Below are 23,272 nucleotides of genomic sequence, written 5' to 3' on the forward strand. Positions count from 1 at the left end.
GGAATTGTTATATGAATGTAAATAAGTGAAATAGTGATAAGTAGACAAGTCTCCAGAAAGCACCGATACACGACCCATGATAGAAGAACGATTTGTTCTTCTATCATGGGTCGTCTTCACAAATCCTTCACCATTTGTGAAGGATTTCTTCACAAATGACAACAAAGGAAGCACTCCGTCTCACGTTTGCATTACTATTCTAGTGCCTATAGAAGTGCTTCTATCTTTGTTTCTTGTATTCCGTAGCCAGATTATCACCACAGTGCCACGCAAACTCGCAATTTACAAGTATTGCCGACACGACGTTCTCTCAACGATGTTCCTTGTCGAGACACTATCGTTTCAACTGAAGAAAATGACAATTATTTGTATCTATGCTTAGACAGCTTTAGCAGCAGCAGTGATTTGCGTACGCATTTGCATGAAAATCCTAAAAAACGTCAGCAGATGGTTGTCAAACCATCTGCTGACGTTTTTTTAGAACTTGATTATTTTCCTTCACTTCTTAAGTGCTCGGAGAGAAGAAAACTCAGAAGCCAATCCGACCTACGACCGACTACCAGTGTTCGGAGGTTTTATCCACTCGCTTAATGAAGGATAATTATTGAACTGCAATTTGAAAAAATGGGAGACCTATAAATACTCACTTCCGTAGGCCCACCAGTGGCCAAGCGGTCTTCGTACTCTGAACACTGTGAGTTCGCGTCTCGTTCCGACGGTCTGACCACGTGGGGTTTTTCGGGTTTCCCCCACGTCCTGTAACGTCTAAATACGGACCAGTTTCCCTTAAAAGAATCTCCCGAAAGACATCCCTCTAGGCAGGATTATCCAAAGTGTTGCGATGTCATAACTAAACACAACAAATTTGTCTAATTATTATGCCTTTTTGTCCTTTCTAACACTATTTAAAATTTGTTTTTGTATACTAGTACATTCTATATATTAACAGGACTTATTATACTGGAAAACTATGGATGCAGATATTTAGTCATACAGATCAAAAATAATGTTCTTTATTTAATGATTATTGTTAATTATAGAAAGTGTCGTTTAAAGGCCTGCTGAGGAGGGACGAACAAGTCCGAAACACATGTTTAAAATGTATGTGTTCAGGTGAACCTAAATAAAGAACATTATTTTTGATCTGTATGACTAAATATCTGCATCCATAGTTTTCCAGTATAATAAGTCCTGTTAATATATAGAATGTACTAGTATACAAAAACAAATTTTAAACAACAAATTGTTCCTTCCATTTGTTAACGCAGTTAATTAATTTCTCGATGCTATCGCGTTAATCAAACACAACGGTAATTCGGCATTCGACCAAACAATAACGATTTGCTGGAATTATTTTCGGTTAATAGAAATATTTTTTGTTTTGTTACCAACAAAAAAATGTTTTTTCGTAATAAAAATAGGTAACTAATTTAAAATAAAATAAAATTTTAGAGCTCCCTTAGGGATTAAGAAAAGGGCATCCCGACGACGAAGGGTAGCCGTGGCCCAAGTGTCCTAATGTACTGTACGGGTGCTCCTACTACCCATCGATTTTTATCGGCTTGGACATGATGAAATTACCTGAAAAATGTGTGTATGTATGTGTTTTAATATGCAAATGCAAATGCAAATTAATAAAATACTTGGATAAATAATCGGGCAAAAAATTCATATAAAGAGATGTAAAACCTAATTATTTCTAACAAACGGTGACATCAGACGATAGTCGAATTTGAATTGCCGTCATCATATGCTAACACACTGTTAAAATGTGCCTGATCTGTCTTATTTCCCTTTTTCGGATCGAAGTTTTCTGTAATTCTCGAATAAAATGAAGATAATGTCATAATTTTATTCAAGAATTACAAAAAAAGTTGGTTAATTCAAAGTCGTGTTTTTTTGCTTCCTTAAGTTTCGAAATAACAAAGTTTTACGTTATCTAAAGGAGTCGGACTTAATGAAGATTTCCGTTATTAGCATTTACAACTCATTTCCTACCCTCAAAATTACACTTTTTACCATTGTGTTAATAATTAATAATATAAAAAAAAAATTGTAATAAAATCTCATAACACAATTTTATTTATTATGATTAAGGATATAAAAGTTATTTTTTAAATAAACTTTTTAACGGCTGAGAATGATACGCGACGCGTTGTGGATGAAAATTGTATTATAAAATATATATAAATACAGTATATATTTATTTATTGGTTAAAATTGATTCTGTATTTTACGACTTTTGTAGTAATGTGGTCCTCAAACTTATAGTCGTGTACCCAATACGAACCCGAGTACCCCTTGTGTAGACTGTAGTTTTCTTTCTATACGTTCTGTTTGTCTTGTCGGATTATTACTGAACAGCAATGACAATGCGAAGGGTCGTGTTGAAGAGCCTTAAAAATTAATTTCCATAATTTATTGACACACGTACAGTACATAAAACAAGTACAGTACAACACTATCACATCGTCACGGTTGTTAAATGTCGGCCTACATGTAGGGTACATTCGGTTGGTACAACACGCTTCATGTGATAAACGTAATTTTTTATATTAATTTAATAAATTGACTGTTATTTGTTACTATAAAGCTAAATGAGTGATTCAAAATCCATAATCGTGATTTAAATATACATATAATTTCTCTCTGGCATCCGTCTACCTTCTGTGTCCTCCTTTAGTTTCTAGAATTAGATACATGTAAGTCGAAAGCAGATATGAAAAACTTCGGGAATGGAGGCCCCATTAACTATATATGAACTTCCGAAATCAGACTACTTCAATTCAAATCTTTTCCAGTGAATGTTGGTCATTTATTTAGATAGATGACCGGCATTCAAATTAATTCTATTGTTAACAGAAAAATGACGATGTACAGGGACAATAACTTCTTTTTACTTCTGTTATTATTCCTACGTGTATTGGCTTATTTTCATCCCATCTTATAATAATAAAATAAACGAAAAACACGCAACTCTTCGCTTACCCTTCGTTAGTTCCAAACGAATGGCAACCCAGAACTCACTACCGGGAGGTGGCTACGTCATAGTTCCACTGAGAGTTGGAAAGAATGCAACTCCACACGTGATTAACATCACTTGTGCAATTTCATTCGTCCTAACTCACGTTTGAATAACATATGTTTAACGTTAACGATTCTTCGTCTTTTCTTCGCGATTCAGTATTTTCTCCTCCAACAAAACGGCGCCAACAATGGAATTATCTAACAATGCATTGTAATAATTGGTTACTTTCGACAATTACCTGACGCGTTACGTCATGACATTTGTCGAGTCGAATTATTTCACTTTAAAAATTAAAATTTATCTATTTTTCTAATAAATAGAATTATACAAATGAAATTCCCAGATGTCAAGTGAATTCATTCATTCTAATGTTATCTTGTGTTTTGAAAAATTGAAAGAGGAATTCGTATTACACAACCTCATATGGATATTTTCCTTTTTTTGACTTTTTTGGTTCATGGTTCTGAAAATGTGGAAATTTGCAAATAACTCGAAAAGTCAAATTTGACAAAATTCCAATACTTTGCTTGTTATGTATACATGAACATCAATGAAAATAAACCGCATTTTCACCATTAGAAAGAAAACAATATGCGAAAATTAAAAATATAATTGTAGATTTTAATGCAATATCGATAATTTCCTTATTTTAAAATAAAAACTGGCCTTGGTAAGACAGCACGTGACCCAACTCGTATGTTTTAGACGTCCTCTGGATGGTCAAAATAGATATTGGCGTATCAAAGCTATTGTTGCCAAGTGAAATTTTATATATTTTTCTTACATTTTTCTATTGATTGCATAATGGTAGAGGCTGATACAAATTGTATTAGAAAAGGCCATTTGTATAAGCGTAGTGTTTAAGGTTACATCTACCACTGCATAAGACCCGAGAACGAGTTCAGATGAGTCGTAAACCCTAAGAATTTTTCGGATGATTGTCCATTTGAATTTGTTAGATTCAAAACAGCTAAAAAGAAATCCTCTTTTTGTTTCCACAGGGCTGAAAGAGTTAAAAAAAGATTATATGTAATTTTAATTATTATCTAGAAGCAAAAGAATAATAAATATTAGTTTAAATATAATAGTAATTTATAGAATACAATAATCTGTACGTGATGTAATAATTAACGGTGTTTTAATGTTATCAACATTAATGGCTATCAAAGAGAGCACATATTAAAAGAACCATAAAATATTTTATGATCATGAATGAATTTTAATAGAAGTCGCAAAAAAATTGTATGAGATACATCTCTTTCAAAATTTCCCCAAATTTCCCAATATCTACGCAACTAAATTCCCTAAATCTAGAGCAAATCTGTAGATTTTCATGTCTGGAGTCTACACCAGACATAAATATCGTAAGAGAAAGAGGACCAGATTAACAATATATAAACTTCCGATTTGTACCGCGAGTCACGTTATTTCAATTCAAAAAATTTTGCTCCGAACGGAATGTTTTAGACGTCCTCTGTTTCTTTCAATTCAAAAATTTTGAAAAATATAATGTACGGGGGCAAAACACTATTACACTTCAGGCAGGCAAGTGCTATGTGCTACCTGTCCCAGAAATGTCGTAATGACACATCTATTTCGCGCTATATCATTATGGTAGTAATTCGGTTAAATATAATATACATTTTTTTAAATGATATCCTTTTTGTAAGAACTAGGCCTATATTTAGTTAATTATTTTGTTAATGTTTTTAAATAGATGGCACTACCTGTAAAGACAGCCTATCAAATGTAGATAGAAATTAATCGACACATACAAATGCAATCAATTAATCTGGGGTGTGATATACGATATTATTTAAGTTAGAAGTGTATGAACGTAACTGCTGAGTTTCATAGCAATTGGTCGAACGGCATAGGCGTGCATAGCGAACAAAGAAACAAACTTCCTTATTCATATATATAGATTTATATTTAATGTAATGTAAAATAATTTAGGATAGCATTTTTAAACGATATTTCGTTAGTGAAGTAAGGAAATTAAATAAAATAAAAAAATTATGATGTAACTTGTTTGGTTATGCACACGATCTTCTGCACTTGACGTTAAAAATTTAATATGCATCTATAAAAAAAATCTTTTTCCAAAATTCATAATAGAAAGAGATGGAACCAAACAGTTTTTCGGGTTCGAGTCTTATTTAATTCTTCTATAACCTAGATTCAAAATTTTAAAAATACAATTTGTTGCTTTCTGTAAATTTTCAACTCTTTTAAAGTTCATAGAAGATTAAAGAAGTCGATTTTCAAAATTATAATCTGTACGTTAATATAAGAAACCAAAATACCCAAATCTATATATATAAAAATGAATGTACGTCTGTGTGTGTGTGTTTGTCCTTCATGCATTACCACACCATTTATCCGATTCCATGAAACTTCGGGAAGTTGTTTAATACATTCCCGCAAAGGTTTCTGGCATATGTGAAGACCGCCATTTCCCCCCTTTCAAAAATATATTTATATATAGATTAAGGCTTTTGTGTCCAACAGATGGCTCTAACTTCCGACGACCTAAGTTTGCTTTTCTGTGAGAATGGACTAAAGCAGATCATTTTCTATCTTATATATAAAATTCTCGTGTCACAATGTTAGTTACCGTACTCCTCCGAAACGGCTTTACCGATTTTTACCAAATTTGATATGCATATTCAGTAGGTCTGAGAATCGGCTACTATCTATTTTTCATACCCCTACACCATCTCCCCCCTTTCAAAAATATATTTATATATAAATTAAGGCTTTTATGTCCAACAGATGGCGCTACCTTCCGACGAACTAAGTTTGCTTTTCTGTCAGGCATTATGCTTTTCTGTGAGAATGGACTGAAGCAGATCATTTTCTATCTATCTATATAAATAATATATAACGTTCGTTTGTTCTTTTCTATGTTGTTTATATTAGTTTTAGTTTACGTTGTTTAGCATCGCGCGTGAGTTCTTTTGTATTTTATTTAAATTTGAAATTGGTTATTCGGAACAGTATTCGAATGTTGTTAGCCTGACGATGGCCATGGAATGGGCCGAAAACGTTTGTTTATGATTAAAGTTAAAGGTTCTCAGCATCAAGGTGTTGTTGTCTTACAGTGTAATAGAGTCTGAGTGAGGTTAGGAGAATAACTATTAATTATTCCTATTTTATTAAAATTATTACTTAATATAAATATTAATATAAATAAAATATAACGTTCGTTTGTTCCTACCGATTCCTTTGAAATTTTGACACAACGTTGCATTCGAATACGCACGTGTTTTTATATAATATACATGTCGAAATTCCCCCCAGTGGGGGGAGATGGACGGGATTAAGGCTTACCGTGAAGAACTCGGCTTCTATTATACTATTTTACATGCGTTTTTTGCGTTTTTAATTGCGTTTTAATAGGTTACGTCAACAGAATATACACTAAAAAGGGATTTTTCGATATTCCCCAGCGGGAAAAGTGACGGGATTAAGGCTTACTGTGAAGAACTCGGCTTTTATTATACTATTTTAGATGCGTTTTTGATTGCGTTTTAATAGGGTACGTCAAAAGAATATACACTAAGAAGGAATTTTTTGAAATTTCCCCCACGGGGGAAGTGTTACACATTTATAATAGATACATTTTGAGCCACAACAACGCGTGGCCGGGTCAGCTAGTCTATCTATATAAATAAATATAACGTTCGTTTGTTCCTACCGATTCCTTGAAATTTTGACACCACGTTGCATTCAAATACGCAACGTGTTTTTATATAATATACATGTCAAAATTCCTCCACTTGGGGAGACGGACAGGATTAAGGCTTACCGTGAAGAACTCGGCTTCTATTATACTATTTTACATGTGGTTTTTTGCGTTTTTTAAATTGCGTTTTAATAGGTTACGTCAACAGAATATACACTAAAAAGGGATTTTTCGATATTTCCCAGCGGGGAAAAGGGACAGGATTAAGGCTTACTGTGAAGAACTCGGCTTCTATTTATACTATTTTACATGTGGTTTTTTTGCGTTTTAATAGGGTACGTCAAGAGAATGTACACTAGGAAGGGATTTTTTGAAATTCCCCCACGGGGGAAGTGTTATACATTTATAATAGATACATTTTGACTACAACAACGCGTGGCCGGGTCAGCTAGTAGCTTTTAAAATGCAGTCCAATTTATTTACGTACCAAACGTTTTCGGTCAAATTAACTGGCCTTCGTCAGGATCGAACAAAGTTTGGTAGGCCTACGTAAATAAATTGGACTGCATTTTAAAGGCTATTTGGGTATTTTTGTTTCTTATAGTAAGTTCAGTTAGAGATTTAGTGGTTAATATAAGAATTAAACATTATTCTAACGCCGAAAATTGTTTGGTTATATCTGTTTCCGTTTTCCGAATAATTTTGAAAATACATTTTCCCTTAAAAAGAATTATATTTGTTAAAGCCATATGCTGGAGATCGCGTGCTTATTTAAAAGGATTACAATCAGAATTAAAATATAAACAGTAAAAATAGAAAAAAGTTATATTTAATGGTAAATTATTCACAGTGCAAAATAAGACTGTTCCAGAAAAATAATAAATGAATTTTCGTAATTGTAGGATTTCCAAAACGTGCTAAATCCAATATTAAGTAACTTAATATTGGATTCAGAGATGACTCGATTTCCCTGGCATCTCTGAAAAATTATATTATATTTTGTTTATATATTTGATTCAAAGCTTCAAGAGATCAGAATCTTAATAACCCCCATAACAATAACATTTACAAGAGATAATAATAACAATTACTATAGAATTTAGGAATGTGTTCTTACTTATCAAACTCTTTATCATAGAATTTTTTAATATACTAAAACCCTTTGTCTAAGGAAAAAATTTTGGGCTATATTACGCTGGAGAAATTAATAGGAAAAAGTGTAAAATTTTCATACATTTTACGCATTAAATCATTTTATAAATGTAAAATATTTTAAAAAATTATACCGTCGCGTAAGTCTGCTGTTTTATTCATTGTTTCATTCGGAAATTATATGTATTTTGCGTTACACATAACACGTAAGGCTGTGTAAACGAATATATGCTTATGGACAGGATAGGATAGTATAAAATGGAATTAATGCAATATGGCAATGTAACACTTGGGCTTGGGCGATCTGCAAGGCGAAATGTTTCTCTTACGAGAACTTTTTATGGAAAACTGAACTCTATTTAGGTGTTACACACGAGAAGAAAACCCGGAAAAACTCCATCTGGCCAGAACATTGGTCAGGCACGAATCTACGACAACGATGTAGTTTTATCCACTTGGCTACTATAGGCACGATGCTTATGGGAAATGAATATATCGATTCCGTGTACTCTTTCTACTTGAGTGACCATACAGCCATGTTTAATACATTTTATTGGAACAGGTTATATATACTGAACACGAATAAAATATAGGAAAGTATAAAAAAGTGAGTAAGATAAAATTTGATTGATGGAATTGGCAACCCAACACATGGCAATCTGCCAAGAACAGGACATACCTAGAGGACTATGGGAAACTAATAGATATTTAGGTACTGGGCACGTAAAGAAAATCCGGAAAACTGCACATGTACAGTACAACCGGTTCATTAGATGCGAACCTGTCAGTTGTGTTATTCACGTAGTTGTAAATGAGATATCTTCTAAGATATGCCGGAGGTAATATGTGAAACTTATTACTTATCAAATACAAATTTAAGATTATACGAGATATGAATAGCTTTTCTAATTGCGTAAACATCATCACAGTAAAGGTGAAGCGGTATAAAGACACTCCAAATAATAAAAGTCCAACATTTTTACATATTAAGAAGTCCTTTCCAAAATATTTCAGATAACAATGATACTAATCTTAAGAGAATTCTTTTTTACAAAATAAAAAAAGACTTTTACTATGTTGTTTACATTATCAATTAAGTAATTTAAATTATTGTTAATGACATAAACTTTTATTAAATTGTTTTAAATAAAAATTTGTCTATCAGCATGTTTTAATTTGGTTAAAGTATTTTAAAATTATAACTCCTATGTGATACATTCTAAAGATTACATTAGAAATGATAAGATTATCTCAACAAATATTGCTATAAAATACTGCAGTAGTGTTATATTTAAAAGCAGTTTAGCTGTTTTTGTAATAAATTTTAAAATATTTGAAATAAGTATATAGAGTGAAACCTGCCTAAAACAGAACCTGATCTATCGAAACAGAAATAATTGAGTACACATGTTTCCGGTTAATACAGATTTTAATGTATTAAGAATCTATAGAAAATGTATAAAGTGTAGAATGAATATCAATTTTATACTGGTTATATGTAGCCAAATTAGAGAGACATTAATTTAAAAGCGTTGAAACATTTTATATTTTGAAATCTAATATCAATCTTTGTAATTTATCAATAGATAAGATTTCAATTGTAAGTCAAACAAAACATTTTTTATAAATCATTCCAACACTTTAGAAAAGCTGTTCACGTGATTCTTTATACCAATCAAATATTAACACAACTAAAAATTATTTCTGAATCGATTAATCAGTAACCTTTAACAACCGACCATACTGTAAGGAAATTAGAATGCGTACTTTGTGTTATGAATACAATTTAATGTCTATTAAAGTTGCTGATAATAATCGTAAGTAGCATTTAAAATTTTCATCATTTAACTCATGTATTGTTTATATAACTTAGAATTTCTTATTGTACGTTGCTACTAGAGTGGGTGACATAAGTGACGCGCGTGAGCAAAACTGCTATTCAGTTATATGCAGGTATTCATCGCAAAACACGGTAGTTACGTTCCGAAAAAATGTCGTGTTATGCGAATCTGTGCTATGAAAAACAAAGAAATAATGCAAAACATAGGATTAGGTTCCAGAATTTAGCGAAAGTTTACTATTCTTTTTCGTTACTAAAAGAAATATGTTTATTAAAGCAATGGATAATTTATTTCCAATCAATAATTAATTAATTAACAAGCACAATTGAAAGTACTATATTACGTGTTAATATTAATTTTAGTTAAACCAAGGCGTTTTCTTTTTTCAAACTATCTTCGTCACCTCAGCTTTTTTGTTGATCTTGGTTAAAAGTATCAGCAACATTTTCATATTTTTTTTTTTTTATTTTTATCATAAAATTTTTATATGAATGACGAAATAAAAATTGTGAAATTTTGTACGGAAAATTTCTCAAACCGTGTTAGAGCGAAACCAGAAGTCGTGTTCTACGGGGGATATTTCCAATTTTCAAACCGTGTTGTAGAAGTACTATGTTTTACAAGAAATATCTGTATATAGTCTGTGATTTTCGTCATGTCGCACACAAAAATTCATAAGGATGATTCAATCATTCAGGCATCTTACAAGATGTTAGGAGTCATGAATAATCTGAACATTCTTATCGAACACGGATCTTAAATTTAAGAATAAGCTTGCTCATGAAAAAATTCAAACTATGCTTCTTTAGTATGTTGATAATAAGGTAGCAAAATGTCAAGTCTATTAAAACCTAACAGATAATAAGAAGAAAGAGAATTGACAATAAACGGAACTAAGAGAATGGCCAAACATAACCAATCATTGTTTTGTTTTGTTTATGAAAAGCTTGTTTATTTTTATATCCATATGTTTATGCCTATTAACTTGAAAATGAGTTTTTTAAATACAAGATCAGGATCTGTAAACATTTTAAAGTATTATGTTAAGAAGTGTACAAGTCCACACTTCTTATTTAAAAAAAATCATTATATTGATGAATTAAACTGAAAATAATGGTGATGGATTGGATTATTCTATAACTATACATTAATTAATATAATTTTGCCCGCCAAAATGTTAGTGATATTTCAGGACAACTTTGACATATTTCGTGTTTTACTCAATTTGTGTAATGTGTGACTTGTGCACTTTTTGCACTAAGGTTTTCAATTAAAATATTTCTGATATTTGCATCTTTTCTAGATAAATATACTATGTATTCAATGATAAATTTGAATTGTTATCTGTTTAAAAATCTCATTTTAGATATTTAAAAATTTAATTTCATTCAAATTGTTATTGATACAATTTCTCATAATTCTTTTATTTTATATCAGAACTGAACAACATACAGTGCCAAAGATCATTTTATGTTCTCATGTCGCTTATATAAAGTAAGTTTAATTTTCTATTAAATTCCATTACACGTAATTAAATATATAAATAGAATTATTTAATAGAAACTATTGAAATTACTGTATTATATATTATTAATAGGTAGTGATTAATGTAAAAGAATTTTCTTTTACACTAGAGCTAATATAATTATTTTACTGGATAAATTACATATAAATACAATGGAATTCGCTTATTGTAATCATTTTGTCACTTGCTTATACTTTCAAGTTTCATACACACTGTTGAAAGGGTCATCGCTGCCGCGTGATCCAGATATCCGGATTGATCGAGGCAGCACGCACGGTTTCTTGGCTCTAAATCACATGACATCGTTTTTGAACATTTTTTCTTTGGGAATATGTGCAGAATTGCGTGTATGCTACAATATATATGTATGCAATGATATGTGTAATGTTATTATAATAGTATAATGTATGCTATAATATATATTGGGCTGCAACATTCGTGAATGCCATTAACAAGTTTGAATCCTGTCACGTGGGCTCGTATATGGATCGAAATCAAGTACAGAGTATGTACAGTACAGTACCATGTCATGGGCACGTGTGGAATGTACTAATTTATTGCAAGTAACTTTTTTGAATGCACTTTTTACCACCATTTTCTGCAATACTGTAATCGCACATTTTTCCTAAATTAATTCACAACACTTGAGAGGATTGAGGGAAACTACGAATATATTATTTACAAAAATTTTAAAAACTATTCTGTATGGTAAGATTTTTTTGTGGATTAATTTGGCACGATTGCATTTCTTAATGAATAATATACTTTTATTGTTATTAAAAAATAATAATACATTTTCTAACAGCTTTAGCTAAAAGACATATTCCTGAGAATTACGGACAATGTGGCGTTTTGGTATTAAAATTTTGTGTATCGTCAAATTATAATATAAATTTGGGCAGCAACTTTCAGATTACACTTTCAGATTATATATTTCTTCTGTCGTCTGTCCGCCCGTCTGTTCTTCGTGATGGAGTTTCGCTCTATATCCCTACTACCAATTTTTGGAAAAATCCTCGATGCCTTAATATGTAAAAGACTGGAATTTAAAATGGAAAAGACAAATTTTCTCCACACCAACCAGCACGGATTCCGTAAAAACAAGAGTACGATTACGGCACTACACCAAATGATCGAAGTGATAAGGAACGCAAAACAAAACGACAGACAAACATTAGCAGTATAGATCGATTTTCAAGGGGCATTCGACCAAGCGTGGTGGCCGGCTATCCTCTCGGCACTAAAAGACACAAATTGCCCTAAAAACATCTACGGGGTCTATAAGAGTTTTCTTATGGAAAGAAAGGCAAGCATAATGCTCGGCTCCAAAGTCATTACGAGAGATATAGACAGAGGGTGCCCACAGGGCTCTAGGTCTGGGCCAATACTGTGACACAATATAATGATATTTTCAAACTCCAAGAAAATTCCTTAGTGGACACTACTATCGATATATTAGGATTTGCTGACGATACGATGATACTGATGTCACACAAAAACCAAAAAGTCTTACAGAATCAGATGAACAAACTTCTAAAAATCGTAAACTTGTGGGCAGAAAAGAAAAAACTGATAATCAACCCAGCTAAATGCGCAAATATACTTTTCTCACGGCATCACCCTCTTAAAAAGAAACCAGCAATTGAACTGCCTGGGCATAGGATTAAACATAACTCAGACATCAAATACTTAGGTCTGAAGATTGACGAGACTTTAACATGGAAATCACACGTCAGCCACATCCACAACAAGGCAGTTACGATGGCCCACTCCCTACGCTGCATCTCCCGGAGCACGTGAGGAATAAATTCTAAGACTAGCCAGACAATCTATAAATGTGCAATCGAACCGGCCATTACTTATGGGGCGGAGATCTGGGGAGAAGCCGCCAACAAGCAAAACATTAAGAAACGCCTTAACTCTATCCAACGAATGAGTTTAATATCGATAGCTAAAGCATACAGAACAAGCCCGACGAACGCATTGCAAGTAATTTCAAACATTCTACCACTAGACCTAAAAGTTTTAAAATTATATTGGAAATACCAACTTTTAGGTCAAAGGGCAAACAGCATTCAAACTCCCATTGTCCATGCTTCTATGCAGGAACTTATAAAAGACATCCATAACTACGGCCTGGACGCACAGCAAAAGGCTAACATAGTTCACCCTGCTGAACCAAACCCGGAAATTACCGAGGCACCAGCAATAAATGACAAAACGTACAATGTGTTTACTGACAGGTCGAAATCTGCCGAGGGAGTTGGGTGTGCATTAGTTGTTAATAACACTTCCGTAAAATCAATTTACCAGGCCTGCTTCAAGCTAGGAATGCAATGCTAAAACAACCAAGCCGAAAGTTTGGCTATTTTTAAGGCGTTGCAATATATCAGAGACAAGCCGATGTTCAGAAATAAGACAATACGTATCAACAGCGATAGTAAAACGGCCTAGCCCAAATCATGAAACTACGCACAAAGTTAACAATAGTTCAAGAAACTATCAACCTTCTGATGCTACTTAGAGGAAAAGGGATAAAAATCCTCTTAAACTGGGTCAAAGGGCATTCTGGGATAACCGGAAACGAACGAGCCGACCTACTTGCAAAAAAGGCGGCTAAGGCGGACATACCCATCTCTCTCAACACCCTTCCATCGAGCCTGGTCAAGTCCCAACTAGACAACATCATGACTCAACTCTGGCAACAGAGGTGGGAAGCAGAAAAAACAGGCAGACTTGCCTTCAAATTTTTTCCAAGCATCCAGGACAGGAGGCACATGTCTTTTTACCATCCAAACTTCATTACCACCCAAATCGTTACAGGACACGGGAACTTCAAGGCATACCTGAAACGTTTCCTGAACAAAGGGAATGGGAAATGCCCTTGTGCCCTAGCTGACGATCAAGATGTGCAGCATATCATCTTTTTGTGCACTAAATACAAACACGAAAGACGAATTTTAGCGAGCACTCTGTCTGATCATGGTTTTCACTGGCTATGCCAGTTGAAAGCCTTTTTCACCAGTCAAAAGACCCTACAGGCTTTTGAAACTTTCATCAGAGCAACGGACACTCTAAAGTATAACAGCTATGCGGTACATACACATTTGCTTTGGCCCCATGGCAAGACAGCTGTTGGGGGCCTCTTCTCATATACTGGCTGTATTGTACACACGCTTTTTTTTTGTTACCTCCAAAGCCATGGAGGCCTTGTCTTGTGTACACACGCAACTGTATTAATTTGTTTTGTTTTATTTTATTATGTTACCTCCTAAGCCATGGAGGGCTTTGTCTGTTTTTCCCCCAAAGGGCTGTTCATACGCGTTTTGTGTGTTGAGCACCAAGGCAAGTTAGCCGTTATGGGGCTCCTAATGCCTCAAGTTGTAGAGGCAGTCATTCTGTACACAACTATATGTTTGTAATTTGTATTCATTGATGTTATACAATTGGATCTCGGGTGGCACACTTTAGTCTCATATTTCACACTTTCTTGTCATTATTTTCTTTTCTTCATTCTTCTAACTTCTATAACTCTTCATATTTCTCTTTCCAAGGCTATATCTATTGGTGGAGGCCTTCTAATCTTTGGTAAATGTAAATTGTAAAATGTCCTTCGTTAATCTGGAAAACAGAGTTAGATAAATGTAAATCTAGAACAAATATAAATTTTAGGCGCCGTAAGCAACGATCAAATATATACGAACTCTTGGTATGGACTAGACCAGTGTTCCGCAAACTTTTTGTGTTCAAGGTACATCTACCAAATCAAGAAATTTTAGAGGTACACCAAAGGAAAAACCAATGTTTATTTAATATTTATTTATTTATAAAATTCAGTACAATGTTTAATGAGAAATGTGAGCCTGCTTAACTGAGCACAAGCGATCAAAATTTGGAACAATCGTTGATAAGGCTGCTCTCATCTCTTGGTCGATCGTCCTCAGGCGTTCTCTTTTTCTTGATTTAATCGTAGTGAGAGTTGAAAACCCCAATTCGCATAAGTAGGTCGTGGCAAATGGTAAGAGAATTGCAATAGCACGCTTTGAAAGCAGTGGATACTCATTTTTTATATGCAGCCAAAAATGTGCTAGCTCTGTTTCGGAAAATTTTAGTTTTAATGTCCGATCAGTTTTTAGATCCATGAATTCTTCCTGCTCGTTTATCGGTAGGTGTCCAATGGAAATGCTATCTGAAAATGGATTTCGTACCCAGTCCATAAGTTGCAGGTCACACTTAGGAAAATAAGAGTTCATTTTTTCTCCTAATAGCTCCAAGTGTTTCACTATCAAAGCCTGCACTTTTTTTCTGAATCGGCAGCCATGACATTTGGGAACATTTCATTACTACCATCGGTAGCGTGGCTGATCCATAACACCAACTTAGCGCGAAAGCTTTCAATCTTGTCCGATAACGTTAAAATATTAGAATTCCTGCCTTGCAGTTTTTTGTTGAGCTCATTTAAATTGGCGAATATATCCGCCAGATATGCAAGTTTTGCTACCCATTCTTCTCTTTTAAACAGAAAAGTAAAATCTGAACCCTAGGCCTCTAAAAACGTCTGGGTCTCATTTTTTAGCTCGTAAATTCGAGAAAGCACTTTTCCGCGAGAAAGCCATCGTACTTCTGTATGAAACAGAAGTGACTGATGATCTGCTCCCATTTCCTGACACACTGCATTAAACAGACGAGAGTTCAGCGGTCGCGACTTGATGTAATTGACAATTTTGACGACTTCTTGTAGGACAGACAACAATTCATCAGGCAGAGACTTCGCCATCAGTGCTTCCCTGTGTAAAAAGCAATGTACATTTTTAATATTAGGGTTTTTTTCAGAAGCCCTGGTTATAAATCCCCTAATTTTTCCCGTCATAGCTGCTGTTCTGTCCGTGCAAATGCTTATGCAGTTGTGCCATTCCAAATTATACTCACTGAAGTACTGGTCTGTTACTTTGAATATTTCTTCTGCAGTGGTATAACCAGGTAGTGGCAGACAAAATAAAAAGTCCTCTTTTATTTCATATTCGTCAGTGTACCTCACATTTGATACGAGATGCGCGTGACCACTGATATCAGTAGCCTCGTCGACTTGTAGCGCAAAAACTCCACTAAGCCTTAATTTTTCAATTAACGTTGATTGAATGTCGCTAGAAATATCATTAATTCGACGTGAGATCGTATCTGCTGACGCAGGTATTTTTTCGATTTCCTTAGCGGCTTCTTGGCTAATCATAATCTTGACAACTTCTTTGCAGACAGGTAAAATTAAAGTTTCAGCGAGAGAATGAGGCTTCTTGGATTTAACAAGCATATTAGCGATCACGTAGCTTGCTTTCTGCGCTTTGTCTGATGTTTTGAAAGACGAACTCATAAGAGTTACCTGTTTCTTAGACTGGTCTTTCAAACGTTGAAAAACGGCTTTGTCTTTTTGAGCCACTGATGGGTGTTTAGTAGTTAAATGTCGTAAAAGTTTACTGGGCACCATCGAATTATTACCCAAAGTTTCTCCATTTTGGGATTGGGCATGATTCGTCTCCGCAATATATAAAGCCATAACGTACGTACATAGCTCTCATCATATTTTCGATTAACAAGCTTAGGTTTTTTCTTCGTTGACTCTGCTTCTTGGGAATCATTAGTTTCACTTGACGAACTTGCGGTAGGTTTAAGGAATTTATATACACATACATATATACACCATTATATACACATACATGTATTAGGGTCTATTTATTTGTAATAAAAAAAGTCAATTACGTTCGCGACGACACATTCACAAACTAGCGGCTAGTTACTGGCGAAAAGCGATTTGTTTCAGTTTACAAAAGCGCGTGACAACGATGACTAAGCGGGGCGCAGCGTTACAATATCACATTGACACGCGCATGCGTGCGGCGCGCGGGTGGGCTGTCCCGCTCCTCGTGCAACGAAGCGCTTCGCTCGCATAACTCTCAGCTATGTGTAGGTGCATTACCTTCACAAAACTTGGCATTTTTCCGCGGCACACCAACTATTGACCACGGTACACCAGTGTGCCGCGGCACACACTTTGCGGAACACTGGACTAGACGTAACGTGATTTTTCAAATAAAACGATGATAAAATACTGTATTGCAGCCAGACGTTGTGACCATGACACAATAATATACATTCGATTTTTATTTGAATAATTCACGAAAGTAATATTTAAATATTCAAATTTTCCATGCCCACGAAACTTTCTATAAAATCACTGATTAGGACCATTAACCATTTCTTCGTACAATAACAAAACATGTATTGGAATAAATAAGTAAGAAAGTTCAAATTTGCATTTTGCATTAATTATTTACTATTCGGTGATTTTACAATAATAACTTATTTTATTTGGAGAATTTTCGTTGGGTTAGTGTTGCAACTAGGGATTGCAATTGCTGGATCCCTCATCCAGCAGTGTAAGAAATTGATAATTCGATGTGCCCATCAGTGGTAGAGTGGATAAAAGCATTGAACCCTGGTATTTTACTATTAGTTAATGGCGTGTTGCGCTGACCAACAGGCTGGTCATGTATACTTTTCCAGATTTTGTTCACGTGTCTAACACTTAAATTTGGGCCAGTTTTTCCCAGAGAGTGCTCTTCAGAAGCATCTCTCCAAAGCACATTACCCGTGTTGCGTTGCCGTATCCTATCAAATTAAACCTATATATCGATTGCAAATTTTTATGTTCTATTATATTATTATATATTAACAAATCTTTTAAATATGTAAAGTTAATTGTGTAATACACAAACATACACATATATTTAATATAAATATTATTTATATTCTCTTTCAGAGTAGAAAGAAGTTAATACTTATCTGCCTGCTATTCGTTTCGTTATCATTATCGTCGTTTTACGGTTTGAAATCATTTAAATCACCTTGTTCTCTTTTAGGTAATAAAGAGTTATTATTAAATTATACAAATTATCACATAATTATTAGAAGTATCTAATACTAGCTTAACCCACTCGGATATCTGCAATGATGTAGTGGTATCGGCAAAAATTTGGTTACGGTAACATAACCGAATGTATTGTACAATTCATATAGGCCTATCCAGTGATAACTTCTTGTTTAAATAAACAGCCGGATGAGATGGCCGAGACGATTAAGGCGTTAATTTATTACAAAATTATAAATTTAATACAAGATGGCGGCTTAACCGCTTATCTTTAAGCAATATTATGAAATATTTTATAGCATACCACTCTGCGTAACAGATTTTATAGTATGGTATTCAAAATCTATGGTGTGTACAGTATAAATATTAAAAGTATTAGGGTTAGAAGTGCCGAATGGGTTAAATAAAATTTTCAAATGTTTAAACAATTTTGTAAATAAATGAACTTTTCCAGACAAATGTAGAGGCTATGTGAAATTCAAGAAAAATTGCAGAACGAATAGTGTTTGGTTATGAAAAATATTTTATTACTAAAATAACAATATAATATTGGAAATACTAATATATATGAAGTTGTAGAAATATTATATAATATTTATTTTATTTATATTATATTATATTATATAATGTTACTTTCCTGAATCAAGTTAGGCACAACTTAACAGGAGTCGGGAAAGTAACATTACGGAAAACACAGAGAGACTGGGCGCTGCATGTGGAATTTTTCAGCTATTATTCACGTGTGTAACTTCTAAATAGTAAGCAATTTCCTACAGTCGTCCTATCTGAAGGCACCCACTTGGCAGATTAACAATTTGTTGAGTTGTATTTTTCCAATCCAATCTCGTCTATAATTAATTAGCTGTTTTATAGCCTGAATAAAATTAAAAAATGTCACACAATATTATCATTGATAATAAGTTAATTTATGAAAGATTTAAATGATATATATTAGCATATTTTTATTTATATTTCAGATTACAACACCGAAGAGCACGATATTTTTTTCATTGAAACATCACATTCTTCGTCGCTGAACATTCGTCAAGCATGTGCAGTCGAATCGACTGCAAGACATTATCCTTCATCTCTTATTAATGTATTAATGTTCACGTCAAATCCTGACATACATATAAACTTTACGTTATTGCCTAATGTCAGAATACAACGGACAACGTTTGAAAAAGTATTTGAAAATACGCCATTGTTGGAATGGTATATTGAAGGAAAGTGGAATAACAGTAGCTATGAAATATTTCATCTGAGTGATGCCACTCGATACGCTTTAATTTGGAAATATGGCGGAATATACTTGGACCTAGACATTGTCATGCTGAAAACTTTCCCGTCTTATAAGAATTTCGTGATTAAAGAAAGTAGTAATCGACTATGTAATGGTATTTTCGGAATGGAGCGTAACCACACCATACTTTACAAGTGTATGGAATACATCAAGCAATCATACGATAGTAATTGTTTTGCCTGCATCGGTCCGTTATTATTTACAAAAGAAATCTCTTCATTCTGCCACCAAGAAATTATAGATGACATGCCAAAACAGCTCGATTGCAATCTTACAGTTTTCGACCCAATAACAGCTTTCCCTGTATATTACGATAGATGGAGGGATTATTTCTCGCCTTCTTCAGCAAAAAATGTTTTACAGCAAATAAGTAATAGTGTATTGATCCACGTGTGGAATAAATTGTCAACAAATGAAAAATTAAAACCAGGTTCGGGTAGTGCGTATGAATTATCAATGGCAACTCATTGTCCTCTTGTTTATGAAAAGGCTGTTCACATGGAAAGTGTATAATTAAAAATAAGAAATATTAATTTTATGTTTAATAAGGTAACTACACCATATTTTGCCTACTTTATTATGCGGTCTTGTAAACAATGCAATGGACAACAAGAAAGCAAACATAGTCGAAAAGAAGTACCAACCACCGGGCCATATACTGCAGGCAGAAAAATGAGATAACGAAAAGAGCATTGTTCTTTTGTGGTAAAGATGTGAAAACAGTGACGTTTAGCGTGCTAAAGAAATAGTATTTATTTTTTGCCCGACAGAGGAACCGATTTCCGCCGACTAGGCGATATTAGATGCACCGAATATTGTATGGTCGGGTCAGATTGGAAGATCAAGAAAGAGAAGAATGCAATTAGTACAAATATAGCAAAACGAAATTTATTGAATTGGAAAAGTTAACAATACTTTTATAAAAAAAGAAATTCTTTTAATCAGTGCTGTAAACAGTAATAAAAATACCATAAGAAAGATATTTGGGACTTTCCAAGCGTCAAAAGAAATGCCATTTAGGCACGTCAAAGTATGCAGTACTATAAATGTATAAAAACAGAAAAACCAATTATCTAATCATTACGACAAAACGTGCAAATATATTTTGTGAGATTTCTTGCGGAAAGAGATGTGGCACATTTTTTCGGCCTGTCAGTCGGAATGCCGTTCTCTTCGTGTTGTTCATAGTCTGCCCAAAATAATTCTTATCCATTCGCATACAGTAGGAATCCAATTCATCCTCTAAATGGCTTTCAGGACTGATGGTCTGCCAATCATCTAGAGACAGAAAATGCTTTTCTCGTCTGATTTAATATTGTCCCCGAGTATACCAAAATTTTGGAAGCCTGAAGTGCCAATCTGCTTCGTCTGCACAGCAAGCAGTCTCCATTCTTGCTGTATTCCATAGTTGCATGCGTTTCTTTTCCGATATTGACAGATAACTTAGCGATTCCAATGACACGCAGGGCAGTTTTTCTCTTTTGTTGACACAGTTTAGTGCTCCAAGATATTGCGTTTCGCACGCTAGTCACTGTATATACCCTACATACGCCCATCGTGTATTTTAGAATGTGGGTGACGATTCACAAATGGAAACATCCGGAAAGTTCTAGAATAGTGGTTTCAAGACAAAAGAAAAATCTAATGCTGAGATAAACCCACCAAATAGTGTTCCGGCGTCGAAGGTGCTACTGCCTGTGCCACATGAGTACGTTAGCAAGTTCTCTCATAGGCGATATTAAGAAACAAACGTTCCTTCGTCTTTGACGCTTAACATTGTTAGTTTGCTAGTGAATACATTTTACTGTAATATCTCATCGGAGGCTGCGTTTCATCTTCTTCCACATCAGACTATGAGTTTTTGAGAATTGTCATATGGTATTTAGTGTTGGGCACGATCGGTTGTAAAAAACCGATTGTGCCCAACACTAGTTTGCGCCTCAGTATTATCTTCAGACTGGTTGGAGAACGTGTGTAAACAAATCGGAAGCATATAATTTATCGAATTTTGCGAAAAAAAAGTCCGATAATCCGGCATTTTCGATAAGTAAACCAACTCTGGTCCATAAATGCCGGGTTAACAACTTCTACTAAAATAAATTTAATTATTATAACAAAAATTATTACTGACTTACTGCTAGCTCGAGTATCCAGACGTCATTAAGAAATAATATTTTCTTATTCACAGATAAGTAGATAAATAATAGTAATTATAAACAAAATACACAACTTTCAGATAAAATTATTATAATTACTTCCTTATATATTCCCTATATTTCTCCCATTATAATTATCTAATTTAGGTTAAAACCATTTAACAATCAAACAATTGTTTCGATAAACGTTGCATAATGCTATTTTCTCAGGTTTTAATAGAAATAAAATTTATTTAATCTGCTGACATAACTTAAATAAAAAATTATACTTGATAATTTGCATCATGCAATTATCTAGCAAAATTTATACAAATTTTTTAATAAAAAGAATGATAAATGCATTTAGACATTGCATAATTATTGGTAATTTCCTGTCTCTAACCTTTCTTCTTATTGCATTATTATTATTCGAACTTTTATTTAAAAAATCTACAAAATTGCAAATTCACAAACAGTGATAAAATGTCTTTAATTCGAAATGTTATATAAGGAATTTAATTCGTGTCTTCTTTCGTCACCCTTTGCACATAAATCGAGGATCTTGAAGAATGTGACTTACAAGAAACTATAACTGAAAATTAAAATAAATTTCTCAGTTTTGCATTGAAATATATTATTTGCAATTGATAATGTTGTACCCAAGATTTCACTACACAGCTGCGATAAGATAACGTTAGGTGTGTTCGTTTTCTCCGAATAATATACACCATTAAGTCAATTCAACGTCATTATTACAGTTTGCTTTAAGAAACTGTGTTAATGACGTTACTTTGACGTAAAAGTGTAGTCTATTTAAACATTTTTTTTTTTTGTACTTTAGCGGTTCATATGTAGCCAAGTGTATTAATTTCAACGAGACAAATGATTTATGGCTGTTGATCTACTGTAATACTTTAAAACCTTTATGCGATACTTATTTCTAGAATACATAATACCTTTCAAAATTATAAATTATAAGATTATATCAACAAATTCTTTATTAGAATACAACTGAGTGTGCTATTTACATTTCTGAATGCTATTTCAAATTATCTTTTAATAAATTAATATATTTAAAATTTACATATATATACAGAAAACGTGAACAATTTCTCAATGCAACCAATCAGCTAGGTTGTTATGATTACTTCTTCGTGCTTCAGGTTTGTTTATAATTTACGCGTGAAAACAATGCATTTACTTCATATAATATTTTAAATTAAGAACACAAAGCATAAAGTGCTTATACATGTTATGACTTGATAGGAGGTTGCAAAATATTTATTATCCAGTAGAATCCCGATTAACTAGTGTAAGTGAAATACTGAACGTTTATTGTATGTATACAGTATTAGCTGTATAATAAATGTATATAAAAAAAATTTATATACCATGATTAAATTCATTGAGGTATAAAAAAAGCATATTCTTAAAAATAGACAAATTTTAATGAATAAAAATTCTTCGTCTGAAATATTTCAATAACTAAAGCTGTACATAGTACAGTACGTTGCCTCGCTATGTTGCAGGTACCAAGTTAAGTCTTTTTGAAGATACAGTACTTTGTTTATACTATTTTGCATCCTGCTCTACGTTTTAGCATCTATCGTTCTTATTTGTCATTCGATAAGCTTTCAATTACAAATCAAACAAAATATCTTCCGTAAAACATTACCAT

General features: G+C 33.4%; 1 protein-coding gene across 1 annotated transcript in view; it reads left to right on the forward strand.

The window, feature by feature from the left end:
- Nucleotides 1-20,121, forward strand: part of LOC136986186 (lactosylceramide 4-alpha-galactosyltransferase-like) — a 35,414-nt gene extending 15,293 nt beyond the window's left edge. Inside the window, exon 4 of the mRNA XM_067283666.1 lies at nt 19,134-20,121. Coding sequence (XP_067139767.1) covers nt 19,134-19,972 — 839 coding nt within the window. The 3' untranslated portion in view covers nt 19,973-20,121. The remainder of the gene's footprint in view (nt 1-19,133) is intronic.
- Nucleotides 20,122-23,272: the final 3,151 nt, after the last annotated feature.

This window comes from Centruroides vittatus, unplaced genomic scaffold (genome assembly GCF_030686945.1).
Source record: "Centruroides vittatus isolate TY-2023 unplaced genomic scaffold, ASM3068694v2 scaffold_1015, whole genome shotgun sequence".
Classification (NCBI taxonomy): domain Eukaryota; kingdom Metazoa; phylum Arthropoda; class Arachnida; order Scorpiones; family Buthidae; genus Centruroides; species Centruroides vittatus.